General features: G+C 41.0%; 1 protein-coding gene across 15 annotated transcripts; it reads right to left on the bottom strand.

Annotated features, from left to right (window-relative positions):
* Nucleotides 1-7,987: 7,987 nt before the first annotated feature.
* On the bottom strand, nt 7,988-17,636 carry LOC128459794 (uncharacterized). 15 transcript variants are annotated; one of them, XM_053444684.1, is made up of 14 exons: nt 17,497-17,593; nt 17,327-17,349; nt 14,141-14,273; nt 13,248-13,394; nt 13,095-13,117; nt 12,319-12,522; nt 11,872-12,068; nt 11,750-11,770; nt 11,217-11,237; nt 10,194-10,214; nt 9,598-9,618; nt 9,221-9,242; nt 8,665-8,828; nt 7,988-8,577 (listed from the first exon to the last, which is right to left on the bottom strand). In XM_053444684.1, the coding sequence occupies exons 4-14, from the start codon at nt 13,280-13,282 to the stop codon at nt 8,545-8,547; spliced, it is 762 nt and encodes a 253-aa protein (XP_053300659.1). In that variant the 5' UTR covers nt 13,283-13,394; nt 14,141-14,273; nt 17,327-17,349; nt 17,497-17,593; the 3' UTR covers nt 7,988-8,544. The 15 variants fall into 15 exon arrangements, with proteins under 15 accessions (XP_053300659.1, XP_053300661.1, XP_053300664.1 ...); XM_053444686.1 differs by having other exon boundaries at nt 13,346-13,394; XM_053444689.1 differs by having other exon boundaries at nt 12,319-12,510; nt 13,346-13,394.
* Between the last annotated feature and the right edge of the window lie 140 nt (nt 17,637-17,776).

The following is a 17,776-nucleotide window of genomic DNA, read 5'->3' as shown; positions in this document are numbered from 1 at the left end:
AGCTTTACTGAATCTATTCAGTCAGAAAACAGGAAATCAAGACATTTCCTTAATAAGAGAGACTCCGTCAGTTTAACACTCTGCTGCCAACATTCACTCTAGTCATGATGTAACCTGCTGTGTCATGTCTTACATCTGCAGAGTCACAGGAGCTTCAGCTCTACAAATACACAGAAAGATGTTTTAAAAATAAGTATAAATACTTAGAGAAACAAAGAAATCACAGAAGAGATTCCACTTAGTTGTCCAACACTTTGCTCATATACACACTTGGAAGGTGAATGGTTCTCAGATAGTTTCTGTGTAATGTTGCTAATTCCCATTTGTTATCTCAACTGTGGTGGATCCATATTCTGATTTGTCCTGTTCACAGTTTCATTATGAACCAGAAACTTCTTTACACTTCTCATAATAACGTCAGAGATCTACAACTTTCTGTTCTCTCTCTCTCTCTCTCTGTTGCGTTACCACGAGCTTTGGTCCATTCTGTGGGAAACATCAGGCAAATATCTTTTTTATAGTGACAAATTAATATTTGCTCTGATTTATGTTTTCACTGAATTAATGTGTCATCAAAATATTTGCTGCCAAAACCCACAGCAGAAGCTTCACAATATCTTCAACTGCTTTTTGACTGAGATGTTTTTAAATGGAAACACAAGACGCATCAACATATCAGCACATCAGCTAAATTAGGCTCAAAGTTGTTGTTAGTTTTGACTTGAAACTTGAGCATAAGAAAATATCCTTGTAAATGTTTTCCTTCTGTTGATTGGATCTTAAAACATCTCATTTGTCACCAAAGGCTTATTATGTCTAAATGTCCACTCATATTGTCTTTTGCAGGATCACAAGGTTTCACAAATTCACAGTTTCTCATTTGTCCAAATGAGAAGTAAACAGCTAAATGAATCGTCAAATCTCTGCTGAGTCAAACATAGTTTTTAACCCTGAGACTTTTTATATTATTACCTAATTAGAAATCCACCTTTGCTTCAGAGAAGTTAATAATTATCTCATAATTCAGGGGCCTCCGCACTCATTCAGGTGTTTTCAGTTAATCTGGTTGTTTGAAAGTGAGGCAGAGCAGATCTTAAGAAATCAAACTTCAAATTTTGAATCAAACGTTTTTCCTCTCATTTAATTTTCTTTGTTCAAAAAACTGTGACAATCAAACTCAATCCATATCATGGATCCATCGGGACAGGCTTGATGCTGACTGATCTCATTCAGCTCTGGAGACGTCACCACGGCTCAAAGCTGCATTTCAAATAGCAGATACATGATAGCAGCATATTTTTAGATTCTTCAAATCAGGATATTCTCCCACACACACACACACACACACACACACCAGACAGCACAACATCATAGTGTGTGTGTGTGTGTGTGTGTGCAAAACAAAACACACAAATCAAACATCCCCATGAGGCTTATTTTCTGTGACAAAATGTTACCTCACCTTCAACTGCTTCAGTCATTGTGCAGTTTTTCAAAATAAAACTTCTGTTCCAGCAGTAAATCCTCTGTGCAGATCAAGTTGCCATGAAAACAAACGCCTGCTGCAGATCCTGGACTCCTGTGTGCGATTTAAATCCAAGTCTTTAACTCCAATCCAGCAGCGTCAAAGGGCTGGTGCTCGAACCCCTCAGGCTCCACCGGTAACTCTACACCTCTTTTTCCATTCGCGGAAATCAACTCTCGATTTTCAAAGAAGGTCTCCAAGGGTCCAGATGATTGTGAGCTGGTCCAGATCGGTGACGTCTGTCCCAGTGGTCGAGGCCGGGGAGTGGGACAGGGACCCGGTTGAGGTGGTCTCTGTCTTTGCCCTTTGCCTGGTTGGGGCTGGGGTTGTGGCTCGAGCAGCCCCCCTCCCCTCCTCCAGCTCTGACAGAATTAGATCGACCACGGGGACTAATGGACGATGGAAGGAGACCTGGGAGAACGAGCTTCACGGTAACTTTATCCCACCGGCCACTGGAGCTGCTGGAGACACGTGAATACAACGTGTGTAGTGGTTTCACACGACTTGAAGATCTAAGCAGTCTGACTGTAAACCATTAAATCCCTGTTTGTCTGAACTGGTCACAAACTTCACCTCCAGTGGAAGTCTGAATGTATTTAGTCACTGTCACATTCACACTGTGTCTCTGAGCCCCAGGCCCCGAGTTATTCTTAGAGCGGATCGCTGCTGCTGGGATTCTGCTTCGCCTTTTTAGGCCAGAGGCGTGACCTCTCTCCCCCCCCCCCCCCCCGGCCCACCGCCACCCAGCCCCCATGTTAACTAATCCCCCTTCTCCAGAGAGAGAGAGAGAGAGAGAGAGACAGACAGACAGACAGACAGACAGAGAGAGAAAGAGAGAGAGAGACAGACAGACAGAGAGACAGACAGACAGAGAGAGAAAGAGAGAGAGAGAGACAGACAGACAGAGAAAGAGAGAGAGAGAGAGAGAGAGACAGACAGACAGAGAGAGACAGAGAGTGAGAGAGAGAGAGAGAGAGAGAGACAGACATACAGACAGAGAGAGAAAGAGAGAGAGACAGACAGACAGACAGACAGAGAGAGAGAGAGAGAGAGAGAGAGAGGGACGGACGGACGGACGGACGGACGGACAGACGATCAAAATGACTAAAATGTTCGGCGTATACTTTAATTTCAAATTTGTGCTGATGTCATGGAGCTAAATCAACTTTGCAGAGAAGGAGCTAGTAACTCAATGCTCCTTTAAAAGTGGATAAGTCCTGGAGCCCGTGGAGTTTGAGATGAAGACGTGTTCTGTGAGGTATCGTCCTCCATGTCCCATGTGTTCCTCTATAGATCTGATTGAAGATGGCCTTTTGTTTTCAGGGCACATCTTTCTTCACTTGAATGAATCTAGCCCGACTTCAGTCCTGCTGGGTTCTGTGGTCTGAAACCTTCTGGTGTTGGTGCTGCAGCTTCTCTTCACGGTGCAGGGAGTCTGCCGGAGATGAGCTGGACCTTAAAGTCAAATTTGTAAAGTCACATCAACAAAACTGAAACAGGCGAAAAATAAACGTTTAATAAGACTTTTATTGATTCATTTTCAGCGGTTACAGAGACAAGCGGCACAAACATGATGTGATCTTAATATTTCAAGCAGCAGGAAGCAGCATTAATATTTAATTTAAATAAAAGTGAGTCTTCATTGGAAACCTCATTGAATCAGAGCAGGTGTGATTCTAGTCGACGCAACTTTGAAAGCTATTTCTTAAAAGCATAAATTACTGCTGACACCAATTTACTCTTAAATCCACATGAAACAATTTGCTTTTTCAAGTCCATCTTAAAATCTGCGTTAAAACTATAATACCATTATACATTGAGATAACGTTTACATTGATTTAGATATAGTGAATCAGTTTCCTTCTCCCTCGCTCATTTTCTGTCGCCTTGATTTGAAGCTCATATTGTTTGAAGACAAACGCTTCAACTTTTTCAAGCTGCTCACATTTCAACTTGCAATAACTTTCCCCTGTACAAATATGATCCCATGAAACACCACCTCTCTCCCAGACATGATCCAGACGAGGCATTAATGCGGCTCTTCTGGACAAAGCTAATGTTTCCCACTGTCGGTTGACATGTGGTATTGCTAAGTCTTCCTTGTCGCCCAGATCAGGCAAACTGGATTTCTTCATTTTTTTCTCCTGAATTAAAAACTATGTCATAACATTTGTCGTAACAATCTTCAGCCCCGGAACCTTCACAACTACACACACATTACACTTTAGATTTTCTCAATTAATTGTGATAATGGAATTCAAAGAGATTTTAGATTCCTTATTGAGATTTTGTGTTGTAATGCGTGTTCACTGTCCTCCGTCATGTTAGTTAATGTTCGTGAGAATGATCAGCAGAACAATAAAAAACACCAGCAGGCCAACACCGAGGAAGATCAGATGTTTTCTGTCGCCTGAAAGAAAGAAAAAAAATACATCGATGACTCATCAGGTACAATTCACAAGCTGAACAATAATAATAAAGACTTATGTTACATACTAGAATATTAAAACCCGAATAATACTCTAAAGTTATTCCAGAGGCCCGAGACCAAGTTAATGGCGAGCCGTATGAACCACCGTGCCGGTGCCAGGCAGCAAAGCCATGACCAGTGGAAAAACCAGATCAGGAAGAAAGCCAGAGAGTCCAGGGCCCAATTCGCGTCTGAGGACATGGAGGCACAGGAGAAGACGGAGGACGTCTCTGAATGGTGGTCGAAGACGGAGTTGACTTTTTCTCAATGTCACTTCTAGCATTGGCTCCAGTTTGAAACACTAGATGGCGTACTGAGCCTTATTGAACGCAAATATGAAGATTCTTCAGAAATGTGGTAATTGGATATTAAAACCCTCATATATGAACAGTCATATAGTTTAGTTGATTAAAAACATATTTAAGTGCAGTATCTCTTTACGCTGTCATATAAGTGTTACTATCCCTCCACTGCATCTTATCAAGAAAAACAAAGACCGATCTGTCTTCTAAAATTCTGTTAATTTGGGAAACACTCACTTTATCTGGCTAAGTCAGTATTAAAAGACAGTTTGAGGAAATCTGAAGTCACACTTACATCTTCTGATGGACAACGGGCTCTAAAAGGAAGAAAACAAGAGAAAAACATGAGTGATGATGATCAAACAGCATCGTGATCTTTAAACAGTTTTAAATATTTGATGCTAATAAAATATTGAGAAACATCACAATGGACAGCTGAGACTGACTCTGAGCGGAGACACGTCCTCCATCTTTATTCAAAATCGATGAGTCGTACCAAGAAACCAGTTTATTAGGTACATCTAATATCAGATTAATAGTATTAGTATTAATACTGGAGGTGAGAGTAGAGCAGATATACTGAGACTCTTTCGATGATGTCATGACTTTCATCAGAAATGAACAAGACGACTTGTTAAACTGAAGGAAACACCCGACTCCCTCCCTTTGAGTTTGCATCTGACAGAACTTTGTTCAGTTTCCAAAACTCCTGAAGCAAAAACCCTGAGCTGTGACGTCAGAATCCCTGAATCCAGTGAACCCTGTTTGGACAAACTCTCCGTCCCCCTCCAATCCAACACCTCTTTAAAGAAATCTGAAGTCACACTTACTCTTCTGTTGGACAACAGGCTCTACAAGGAAGAAAACAAGAGACAAACATGAGTGATGATGATCAAACTGCCTCGTGATCTTTAAACAGTAACGTTATATGTCGGTTAATCCGGTCGTCACCTGGGATAATCCAAGAAATTCCATAATCTCATTCTTTGCCTTAACGTTGCGGGCAGAGTTCAGCAGATTCTGCTCATAGAACAGACAGCTCACTGCGAGGTGGACGCGTGGGTCCTCCGTCAGGCTGCTGCTCTCTGGTACGACGTGGTTAATATTGAAGGTGTGATACATCACCACCAGGATTGTCGGCTTATTTCCTGTGAGAACAGAGAAACACACAACAAGCAACTGAGTCGGACACAAGTGGAAAGTAATGAGATCCGTGTGGTTTCTGTGGCTCTTTTTATTCACCTTTTCCTGTATTTTAAATCCAAGTTATAACTACTAGGATCACACACATCTAGCAGAGAGACAAACATTAGCATCGTTTCTCGCCTCCTAATGAACCTCAGTGCAATATTGACTCTCCTATTTGCTCTGGTTTGGTCTCCACCCGCTCATTTCTCACCAGGAATCTTTCTGAGAGCCAACTCCACGTCGGTTCCAACTCGTGAAGTGATGGGACAGAAGAGCAGACAGTAGTCACATCCTTCAGGATCGGTGACCTCAGTGTGTCCGTAGCTTTTAATCATCTTTACAAACTCTACATGAGTGTTGTTCGTGATTCCACCCAGGATCACACAGAACATTCTCCAGGAAGCTGAAGGCAAAACAGAGGAGAAGAACATGATCATTAATCTGAAATAATGTGTGTACTAGAGAGGTAGAGTGGTCGTTCTCCAACAAGAGGTTGCCGGTTCAATCCCCACTCTTCCCCATCTGCATGCCCAAGTGTCCTTGGCAAGATACTGAACCCCTAAATGGCCCCTCATAAATGTTGAGTGTACTAATTGTAAGTCGCTTTGGACAGAAGCGCCAAATGACATGTAAAGTAGTGTAATATAATTTAATGTAATGTATTAATACATGGAACAGCATCAAAATTCTTTAAATTAGGAAAATGACAAATTTAAATCTACTAAAAGAGAGGTGTGTCCTGTTAATCAAGAGTAACAACAAATAATCTGCATTTGTTTGAAATCAATGGGTCACATGACATGCAAATTATTACATTATATTATGATTATATCAAATTATACTCACATAAAATAGATGACACGTTAAAATCAGAGAGAAAGAGGAGGGACCTGTTTGTGATGGCAGCAATAATATCTGACTTGATTCGGAGGCGGTTTCCTCTGTGACACTTTTATTCTAACACTGAAATCTAGAAAAGGAGCTGCGTCATGTTGTGGAGTCAGAGTGAAAGGACCGGAAACAGTGACGTTATCTTATCTCAGATCACTTCCCTCATTAGTTAGATACTTTATATTCCAACAATAAGAACTAGACATTGAAATGAAGGATTATTCAGAGACATTCTAGTTTCTATCAAAGAATAAGATCGAATTAAATAATCATTAGTCTCACAATGACAACGGAGAAATTCACTTTCACTTTTGATTCTCCACGAACTCAAATGTTTGATAAACAGTAGAAAGACGAACACATGTTGTCACAGTATAAACACATTGAACGTGTTTTCTCACCTGCTATTATCTGCGGCATGTCTCTGAAATAAAAACACACACAGAGAAACTTTCAGTCGACACAACTTAACAAAGCTGCATTAAGGTCACATGAAAGACATTTACGGTTTCAAACACCAGAAGCTGTCCTCCGGGACACAGGGTGGTAAATACCTGAGAGGTGGATAATCTATATTGTGTCGATGCATTGCAGAGTTTCAGCCGCTCACAGCCTCTGATTTCAACCACCTGAATGTAAGAAGCCTACTTACGGAATGGCCTGATAGTCTCTGGCTGTAGACTCGTTTGGCATGTCTGTCGGTTGTGACTGCTGCGGAATAAAGAAAAACTCCCTCCAGTCGCAGAACGCCCTGATGCACTTTCACTTTCACTTGCTACCACAGAGCACAGTGAGGGGGGGGGGGGGGGGGGGGTCGAATGTTCAAACTAAGATTAGATAAGAAGCAGCTGTTCTTTTTTTTAATCTTGTGATCACAATATCTCCAAAACACCTCAAGGTAATAAATTAAACTTTTCTACAAATACTCAGTTTGATGAACAGAAAACTTGTTTTGCCTTGTGCCTGGTTCCACCTACAGGGGGCGCCCACACATGAATTGAATTGTAAATGTAACATATTAATTTCATGCAATACACCACGGGGCAGATTGCTTCACTTTGATGGGAGAAGTGAAGACATAACAACTAGATAACAGGTTGAGGAGCTGCAATGTGACACTTCACCACTAGATGTCACTGAATCCCTCACAATGAACCTTCAACAGCTTCTGAGGAGTTAGTAGCAGATGAGGTTTCTTGCCTCTACGACCTGAATCCTAAAAAGCTTCCTGACGCCAGGACCTGGTTGGAAGAGAAGCAGAGAGGAGGGAGGAGAGGAAGAGAGGCGGAGAGGAGGAGAGGAGGGAGGAGAGGAGGGAGGAGAGGAGGAGAGAAAGAGAGAAGGGAGGAGAGGAGGAGAGATGGAGAGAAGAAGAGAAGAAGAGAAGGAGAGAAGGAGAGAAGGAGAGGAGGAGAGGAGGACAGAAAGAGAGGAGGAGAGGAGGAGAGAAGGAGGGGAGGGAGGAGAGGAGGAGAGAAAGAGAGGAGGGAGGAGAGGAGGAGAGAAAGAAAGGAGGAGAGAAGGAGAGAAGGAGAGGAGGGAGAAGAGGAGCTTGACCTTAATGTCAAATTTGTAAAGTCACATCATCAAAACTGAAACAGGCGAAACAGAAACTTTTACGAGACTTTTATTGATTCATTTTCAGCGGTTACAGAGACAAGCGGCACAAACATGATGTGATCTTAATATTTCAAGCAGCATGAAGCAGCAACAATCTTTATTTTAAATAAAAGTGAGTCTTCATTGGAAACCTCATCGAATCAGAGCAGGTGTGATTCTAGTCATCGCAACTTTGAACTTCACAGAAAATGAGGCATTAAAGCTGATGTTTCCCACTTTCGGTTGACATGTGGTATTACTAAGTCTTCCTTGTGGCCCAGATCAGGCAAACTGGATTTTTTTTCATTCCACTTCAATGCATTTTCTTCATTTTTCTCTCCTGAATGAAAAACTACATCATAACATTTCTCGTGGCAATCTTCAGCCCTGGAACCTTCACAACTACACACACATGACTAGTTAATTTAGGAATAGTTAATTGTGATAATGAGATTCAACGAGATTCCTTATTGGGATTTTGTGTTGTCTTGCGTGTTCACTGTCCTCCGTCATGTTAGTTCCGTGTCGCTAAAAGATCAGCAGAACAATCAGAATAACAACCACCAGGCCTACACCGATGAAGAGCAGATGTTTGTTGTCGCCTTAAAGAAAGAAGAAATAATATATCGATGACTCATCAGGTACAAATCACAAGATGAACAATAATAATAAAGACTTATGTTACATACTAGAATAGTATAACCCGGGGACACTCTAAAGTAACTGCAGATGTTCCTTCTGGGCCAGATACCAAGATATCCGAGCCATTTGACCCGCTGTGTGTATGCCCCGTAGAAGATCAGGGAGAAAGCCAGAGAGACCAGGGCCCACTTCGCGTCTGAGGACATGGAGGCTGCAGGAGAAGAAGGAGGACGTGTCTGAATGGTGGTCGAAGACAGAGTTGACTTTTTCTCAATGTCACTACTAGCATTGGCTCCAGTTTGAAACACTAGATGGCGTACTGAGCCTTATTCAACGCAAATATAACGATTCATCAGAAATGTGGTAATTGGATATTAAAACCCCCATATATGAAGAGTCATATAGTTTAGTTGATTAAAAACATATTTAAGTGCAGTATCTCTTTACACTGTCATATTTGTGTTACTATCCCTCCAGTGCATCTTATCAAGAAAAACAAAGACTGATTTGTCTTCTAAAATTGTGTTTATTTAGGAAACACTCACTTTATCTGGCTAAGTCTGTATAAAAAGACAGTTTGAGGAAATCTGAAGTCACACTTACAACTTCTGATGGACCAGGAGTTCTTCAAGGAAGAAAACAAGAGAAAAACATGAGTGATGATGATCAAATGGCATCGTGATCTTTAAACAGTTTTAAATATTTGATGCTACTGATATACTGAGATATACTGAGAATCTATCGATGATGTCATGACTTTCATCAGAAATGAACAAGACGACTTGTTAAACTGAAGAAAACACCCGACTCCCTCCCTTTGAGTTTGCTTGTGACAGAACTTTGTTCAGTTTCCAAAACTCCTGAAGCAAAACCCTGAGCTGAGACGTCAGAGTCCCTGAATCCAGTGAACCCAGTTTGGACAAACTCTCTGTCCCCCTCCAATCCAACGCCTCTTTAAAGAAATCTGAAGTCACACTTACCCTTCTGATGGACAACAGGTTCTACAAGGAAGAAAACAAGAGACAAACATGAGTGATGATGATCAAACGGCATCTTGATTTTTAAACAGTTTTAAATATTTGATGCTAATAAAATATGGAGAAACATCACGATGGACAGCTGAGACTGACTCTGAGCAGAGACTCTATCTTTATCCTCTATCTTTAAAGATAGAGATTTAAAAAAAAGATAAAGATTTAAAAATTGTTATCCTCTATCTTTATTCAAAATCGATGAGTCGTACCAAGACACCAAATCATTAAGTACATCTAATATCAGATTATTAGTATTAGTATTAATACTGGAGGTGAGAATAGAGCAGATATACTGAGACTCTTTCGATGATGTCATAATTTTGGCCAGAAATGAACAAGACGATTTGTTAAACTGAAGAAAACACCGACTCCCTCCCTTTGAGTTTGCATGTGAAAGAACTTTGTTCAGTTTCCAAAACTCCTGAAGCAAAAACCCTGAGCTGCGATGTCAGAATCCCTGAATCCAGTGAACCCAGTTTGGACAAACTCTCTGTCCCCCTCCAATCCAACGCCTCTTTAAAGAAATCTGAAGTCACACTTACCCTTCTGATGGACAACAGGCTCTACAAGGAAGAAAACAAGAGAAAAACATGAGTGATTATGATCAAACGGCATCGTGATCTTTAAACAGTTTTAAATATTTGATGCTAATAAAATATGGAGAAACATCACAATGGACAGCTGAGACTGACTCTGAGCGGAGACACGTCCTCCATCTTTATTCAAAATCGATGAGTCGTACCAAGATACCAGTTTATTAATTACATCTAATATCAGATTATTAGTATTAGTATTAATACTGGAGGTGAGAATAGAGCAGATATACTGAGACTCTTTCTATGATGTCATGACTTTCATCAGAAATGAACAAGACGACTTGTTAAACCAGGGGTGTCCAAACTTTTTATCCCGAGGGCCACATATAGAAAAAAATACGAAGGTCTGGGCCACTCACGCCGCCACGCCCCCTGCCCTGGAGCGGACTGTTGACGGTGTGGGGGGGGGGGGGGGCGGCGTTCTGAGAAACAGCTGCAATACAGTGGGCAGTAGTCCATCACATTACATTTCATTTCGCTGAAGCTTTTATCCAAAGCGACTTACAATGAGTGCATTCAAGGGTACAAACTCAGAACAACAAGAATCAAGAAAGTACATTTCTTCAAAAATAGAGCAAAACTACAAAGTGCTGCAATTATGTACCATTTAAGTGCTACTAAAATTGTTAGTTTAAAAAAAAAAAAAATTAAGATTTTTTTTTTTGTTTTATTTAATTTTGTTTTTTTCTATAAATTTTTTTTGGAGGCGGGCCAATTTAAAATGGATGGCGGGCCGCAGATGGCCCGCGGGCCGTAGTTTGGACACTCCTGTGTTAAACTGAAGAAAACACCCGACTCCCTCCCTTTGAGTTTGCATGTGACAGAACTTTGTTCAGTTTCCAAAACTTCTGAAGCAAAAACCCTGAGCTGAGACGTCAGAGTCCCTGAATCCAGTGAACCCTGTTTAGACAAACTCTCTGTCCCCCTCCAATCCAACGCCTCTTTAAAGAAATCTGAAGTCACACTTACTTTTCTGATGGACAACAGGCTCTACAAGGAAGAAAACAAGAGACAAATATGAGTGATGATGATCAAATGGCATCGTGATCTTTAAACAGTTTTAAATATTTGATGCTAATAAAATATGGAGAAACATCACAATGGAAAGCTGAGACTGACTCTGAGCGGAGACGCGTCCTCCATCTTTATTCAAAATCGATGAGTTGTACCAAGATACAAGTTTATTAAGTACATCTAATATCAGATTATAAGTATTAGTATTAATACTGGAGGTGAGAATAGAGCAGATATACTGAGACTCTTACTATGATGTCATGACTTTCATCAGAAATGAACAAGACGACTTGTTAAACTGAAGAAAACACAGACTCCCTCCCTTTGAGTTTGCATGTGACAGAACTTTGTTCAGTTTCCAAAACTCCTGAAGCAAAAACCCTGAGCTGAGACGTCAGAGTCCCTGAATCCAGTGAACCCAGTTTGGACAAACTCTCTGTCCCCCTCCAATCCAACGCCTCTTTAAAGAAATCTGAAGTCACACTTACCCTGCTGATGATGGACAGGTTCTACAAGGAAGAAAACAAGAGAAAAACATGAGTGATGATGATCAAACTGCCTCGTGATCTTTAAACAGTAACAGTAATATGTCAGTAAATCCGGTCGTCACCTGGGATAATCCGAGAAACTTCCTGATCTCATTCTTCGCCTTAACGTTGCGGGCAGAGTTCAGCAGATTCTGCTCATAGAACAGACAGCTCACTGTGAGGTGGACGCGTGGGTCCTCCGTCAGGCTGCTGCTCTCTGGTACGACGCGGTAACTATCGAAGGTGTGATACATCACCACCAGGATCGTCGGCTTATTTGCTGTGAGAACAGAGAAACACACAACAAGCAGCTGAGTCGGACACAAGTGGAAAGTAATGAGATCCGTGTGGTTTCTGTGGCTCTTTTTATTCACCTTTCCTGTATTTTAAATCCAAGTTATAACTACTACGATCACACACATCTAGCCGAGAGACAAACTTTAGCATAATTTCTCGCCTCCTAATGAACCTCAGTGCAATATTGACTCTCCTGTTTGCTCTGGTTTGGTCTCCACCCACTCATTTCTCACCAGGAATCTTTCTGAGAGCCAACTCCACGTCGGTTCCAACTCGTGAAGTGATGGGACAGAAGAGCAGACAGTAGTCACATCCTTCAGGATCCATGACCTCAGTGTGTCCGTGGCTTTTAATCATCTTTACAAACTCTACATGAGTGTTGTTCGTGATTCCACCCAGGATCACACAGAACATTCTCCAGGAAGCTGAAGGCAAAACTGAGGAGAAGAACATGATCATTAATCTGAACATCATGTGTGTATTCATACACGGAACCGCATCAAAACTCTTTAAATTAGGAAAATGACTAAAATTGAGGACACGTTAAAATCAGAAAGAAAGTGGAGAGACCTGTTTGTGATGGCAGCAATAATATCTGACTGGATTCGGAGTCGGTTTCCTCTATGACACTTTTATTCTATTTTAAAAATGTATTTCTCGTTTAATATATATCAGAAACACTGAAATCTAGAAAAGGAGCTGAGTCATGTTGTGGAGTCAGAGTGAAAGGACTGGAAACAGTGAAGTTATCTTATCTCAGATCACTTCCCTCATTAGTTAGATACTTTATATTCCTACAATAAGAACTAGACATTGAAATGAAGGATTATTCAGAGACATTCTAGTTTCTAGCAAAGAATAAGATCAAATTAATTAATCATAAGTCTCACAATGACAACGGAGAAATTCACTTTCACTTTTGATTCTCCACGAACTCAAATGTTTGATAAACGGTCGAAAGAAGAACACATGTTGTCACAGTATAAACACATTGAACGTGTTTTCTCACCTGCTATTATCTGCGGCATGTCTCTGAAATAAAAACACACACAGAGAAACTTTGAGTCGACACAACTTAACAAAGCTGCATAAATGTCACATGAAAGACATTTACGGTTTTAAACACCAGAAGCTGTCCTCCGGGACACAGGGTGGTAAATACCTGAGAGGTTGATAATCTGTATTGTATCGATGCATTGCAGAGTTTCAGCCGCTCACAGCCTCTGATTTCAACCACCTGAATGAAAGAAGCCTACTTACGAAGTGGACTGATAGTTTCTCGACTCTTCTGGCATGTCTGTCTCACCCTCTGCTGGACAGGAAACAGTGAAGTTATCTTATCTAAGATCACTTCCCTCATTAGTTAGATACTTTATATTCCAACAAAAAGAACTAGACATTGAAATGAAGGATCATTCAGAGACATTCTAGTTTCTATCAAAGAATAAGATCAAATTAAAAAGTGATTAGGGGAGATGTGGACCACCATCTATCCCTATATGCAGATGATGTTGCAATTTTCATGTCACAGCCTCAACAGTCTATTCACATTCTGTTAGACCTCATAAGGTAATTTGGGGAAGTTTCTGGATACACAAGTAACTGGCAAAAAAGTGAATTTATGCCTCTTGGGGATAACCATGAAGCAGAATTTCTGCATAAACTCCCATTTAAATTTACAGACAAGCTGAAGTACCTAGGAGTTACCCTTCCAAAGGATCCTAAATTAATATTTAAACTGAATTTCCATGAAAAGGTGGAAAAACTAAAAGGAGATATTGGCAAGTGTCGCACACTCCCGCTCTCTATGGTGGGTCGTATAAATGCTATCAAGATGGTTTCACTGGGAAGATTCCTATACCTCTTTCAGAACCTTGCTATTTTCCTCACAAAGTCATTCTTTAAGTTACTAGACTCAATAATCATGCCTTTTATCTGGGGTTTTAAAGCTCATAGAATATCAAAAACTCATTTACAAAAACCCAGAGAGAAAGGTGGATTTGGGCTGCCATGCTTCCAGCATTACTACTGGGCGGCAAATCTTAGAGCTCTTGCCTTCTGGGGTGATGGCTACAACCTGCAGATTTCAACAAGCACCCCTGCGTGGGTAGCCATTGAAAAGAAAGATGTCAAAGACAGTTCACTCCCAGCTCTTCTTCTTTCAACACCTGGGCTTCCCATCACAAAACTGAAAAATCGAATAATTATTATTTGTTTGAAAATATGTCAGCAAATTAAGAAGTGCTGCAAGTTACCTGGTACCTCTAGTTATGCTCCAGTGTGTCATAATCATGCATTCCCCCCTGCTCTCTCAGATGCAACTTTTTATAGTTGGAGAAAAAAAGGCATCGTAGCTCTAAAAGATTTGTACATTGACAAACTTTTTGCCTCATTTACTCAACTAAAAAACAAGTTCTCCCTTCCGTCAACACACTTCTTTAGATACCTTCAGGGTAGAGGCCAAGTCCGCCAAAGCCTGACTAAATTTGAATCTCTTCCTGACGAAAGTAGGATTTATAGTTTCTGGCTTGGACCACCGGATTCAAAAGGCTTGATTTCAAGCTTTGTCAGGGTATTCTCTGAACAAGTGAACTATGCCACCCACTCTTTGAAAAAGGCTTGGGAGGAGGAACTGGGTCTCCAGATTGATGACATTGTTTGGCAGGAGGGTCTCAGCAGAATCCAATACTGTTCTATTAATGCCAGACATCACTTAATCCAGTTTAAGGTTATGCATAGACTCCATTATTCGAAAACCAAACTACAGTGCCTTGCATAAGTATTCACCCCCTTTTCTACATTTTGTCATGGTATAACCACAGATTAAAATTTATTTCATCGTGAGTTTATGTAATGGACCAACACAAAATAGTGCATCATTTGGAAGTGGGGGGAAATATTACATGGATTTCACAATTATTTACAAATAAAAATCTGAAAAGTGTTGAGTGCATATGTATTCACCCCCTTTACTGTGAAACCCCTAACAAAGATCTGGTGCGACCAATTGCATTCACAAGTCACATTTGCAAGTCACATAATTAGTAAATAGGGTCCACCTGTCTGCAATTTAATCTCAGTATAAATACACCTGTTCTGTGACGGACTCAGAGTTTGTTGGAGATCATTACTGAACAAACAGCATCATGAAGACCAAGGAGCTCACCAAACAGGTCAGGGATAAAGTTGTGGAGAAATATGAAGCAGGGTTAGGTTATAAAAAAATATCCAGAGCTTTGAACATCTCTCTGAGCACCATAAAATCCATCATAAGAAAATGGAAAGAATATGGCACAACCGCAAACCTACCAAGAGGAGGCCGTCCACCCAAACTGAAGAGTCGGACAAGGAGAAAATTAATCAGAGAAGCAACCAGGAGGCCCATGGTTACTCTGGAGGAGTTGCAGAGATCCACAGCTGAGGTGGGAGAATCTGTCCACAGGACAACTATTAGTCGTCTACTCCACAAATCTGGCCTTTATGGAAGAGTGGCAAGAAGAAAGCCATTGTTGAAAGGGATCCATAAAAAATCCCGTTTGGAGTTTGCCAGAAGCCATGTGGGAGACACAGCAAACATGTGGAAGAAGGTGCTCTGGTCAGATCAGACCAAAATTGAACTTTTTGGCCTCAATGCAAAACGCTATGTGTGGCGAAAACCCAACACTGCCCATCACCCTGAGCACACCATCCCAACAGTGAAACATGGTGGTGGTAGCATCATGCTGTGGGGATGCTTCTCTTCAGCAGGTACAGGGAAACTGGTCAGAATAGAGGGAAAGATGGATGGAGCCAAATACAGGGAAATCCTTGAAGAAAATCTGATGCAGTCTGCAAAAGACTTGAGACTGGGGCGGAGGTTCATCTTCCAGCAGGACAATGACCCTAAACATACAGCCAGAGCTACAAAGGAATGGTTTGGATTAAAGAATGTTAATGTCTTAAAATGGCCCGTCAAAGCCCAGACCTCAATCCAATAGAGAATCTATGGCAAGACTTGAAGATTGCGGTTCACAGACGGTCTCCATCCAATCTGACTGAGCTTCATCTTTTTTGCCAAGAAGAATGGACAAACCTTTCCATCTCTAGATGTGCAAAGCTGGTAGAGACATACCCCAAAAGACTTGCAGCTGTAATTGCAGCGAAAGGGGGTTCTACCAAGTATTGACACAGGGGGGTGAATACTTATGCACCCAACAGATGTCAACTTTTTTGTTCTCATTATTGTTTGTGTCACAATAAAATTTACATGTACTTTCTCCAAAGTACTATGCATGTTTTGTTGATCAAACGGGAAAAAGTTTATTTAAGTCTATTTGAATTCCAGTTAGTAACAGTACATAATGGGAAAAAGTCCAAGGGGGGTGAATACTTATGCAAGGCACTGTACATAGAATATATCCTACTGTCTCTCCTTTGTGTGATCGATGTAAATCTGCTGACGGATCCTTAACCCACCTTTTCTGGACGTGTTCAAAGCTGTACGACTTCTGGTGTGCAATATTTAAGTGGTTTGCTGAAATGTACAACTTAGTGAGCCAGAGGTGGCACTGTTTGGCTTCTCCCTGTCTCTTTTGCCTCGAAGTATTCCAGTACAGCACACCATCATGTATGGAATGTTAATTGCAAGGAGACTGATTCTAAGGCTGTGGAAGTCAGAAGCAGTGCCACTCTTCAAGACGTGGCTATCGGAACTTTTTTCTCTATTACATATGGAGAAGATCCGATATAGTTTGACAAACAATCTTAAACAATTCTACAAGATCTGGCAGCCATTCCTGGACCATCTTGCTCAATTTGATGGAGATCTAGAGCAGCTATGACACTCACAATAGGCCATCACCTCTTTTGTTTTGTTTTTATGTTTTTAGTGTACTAGTGATGCATCAATACATTTCATTGTCTTGAGTTGTATGCCCTGTTTGTTAGTTTTGTTTGTTTGTTTGTTCTGTTGTGTTTTTATGCCTTTATTTTATTTTATTTCAATTGACTCTTTTTTCTTTCTTTCTCTGTTCCTTTCATTTTTGCATAATTTATTACTTATTCCTAGTATTTGTCTGTTTGTGCTTCACTACCTGAAAAAACCCTAATAAACATATTGAACAAAAAAAAAAAAAGTCATTAGTCTCACAATGACAACGGAGAAATTCACTTTCACTTTAGATTCTCCACGAACTCAAATGGTTAATAAACGGTAGAAACACATGTTGTCACAGTATAAACACACTGAACGTGTTTTCTCACCTCGATATATCTGCGTCATGTCTCTGAAATAAAAACACACACAGAGAAACTTTCAGTCGACACAACTTAACAAAGCTGCATAAAGGTCAAATGAAAGACAACTACGGTTTTAAACACCAGAAGCTGTCCTCCGGGACACAGGGTGTTAAATACCGTAAGAGCCTACTTACGGAATGGACTGACAGTCTCTGGCTGTAGTCTCGTTTGGCATGTCTGTCGGTTGTGACTGCTGCGGAATAAAGAAAAACTCCCTCCAGTCGCTGAACGCCCTGATGCACTTTCACTTTCACTTGCTACCACAGAACACGGCGGGGGGGGGGGGGGGGGGGGGGGGGGCATAACAACTAGATAACAGGTTGAGGAGCTGCAATGTGACACTTCACCACTAGATGTCACTGAATCCCTCACAATGAACCTTCAACAGCTTCTGAGGAGTTAGTAGCAGATGAG

The sequence above is a fragment of the Pleuronectes platessa genome, chromosome 17 (genome assembly GCF_947347685.1).
Source record: "Pleuronectes platessa chromosome 17, fPlePla1.1, whole genome shotgun sequence".
NCBI classification, from domain to species: Eukaryota; Metazoa; Chordata; class Actinopteri; order Pleuronectiformes; family Pleuronectidae; genus Pleuronectes; species Pleuronectes platessa.
Note: the sequence above shows the minus strand (reverse complement) of the source record. Positions and strands in the feature narration are given on the sequence as shown.

Coding starts and splice junctions, on each gene's coding strand:
- LOC128459794 (XM_053444673.1), bottom strand. CDS start 17,537: ATGCCAAACGAGACTACAGCCAGAGACTGTCAGTCCATTCC. Junction 13,118..13,345: donor AGAAACTATCAGTCCACTTC/GTAAGTAGGCTT, acceptor TTTTTATTTCAG/AGACATGCCGCAGATAATAG. Junction 8,578..8,664: donor CCCCGGGTTATACTATTCTA/GTATGTAACATA, acceptor TCTTTCTTTAAG/GCGACAACAAACATCTGCTC.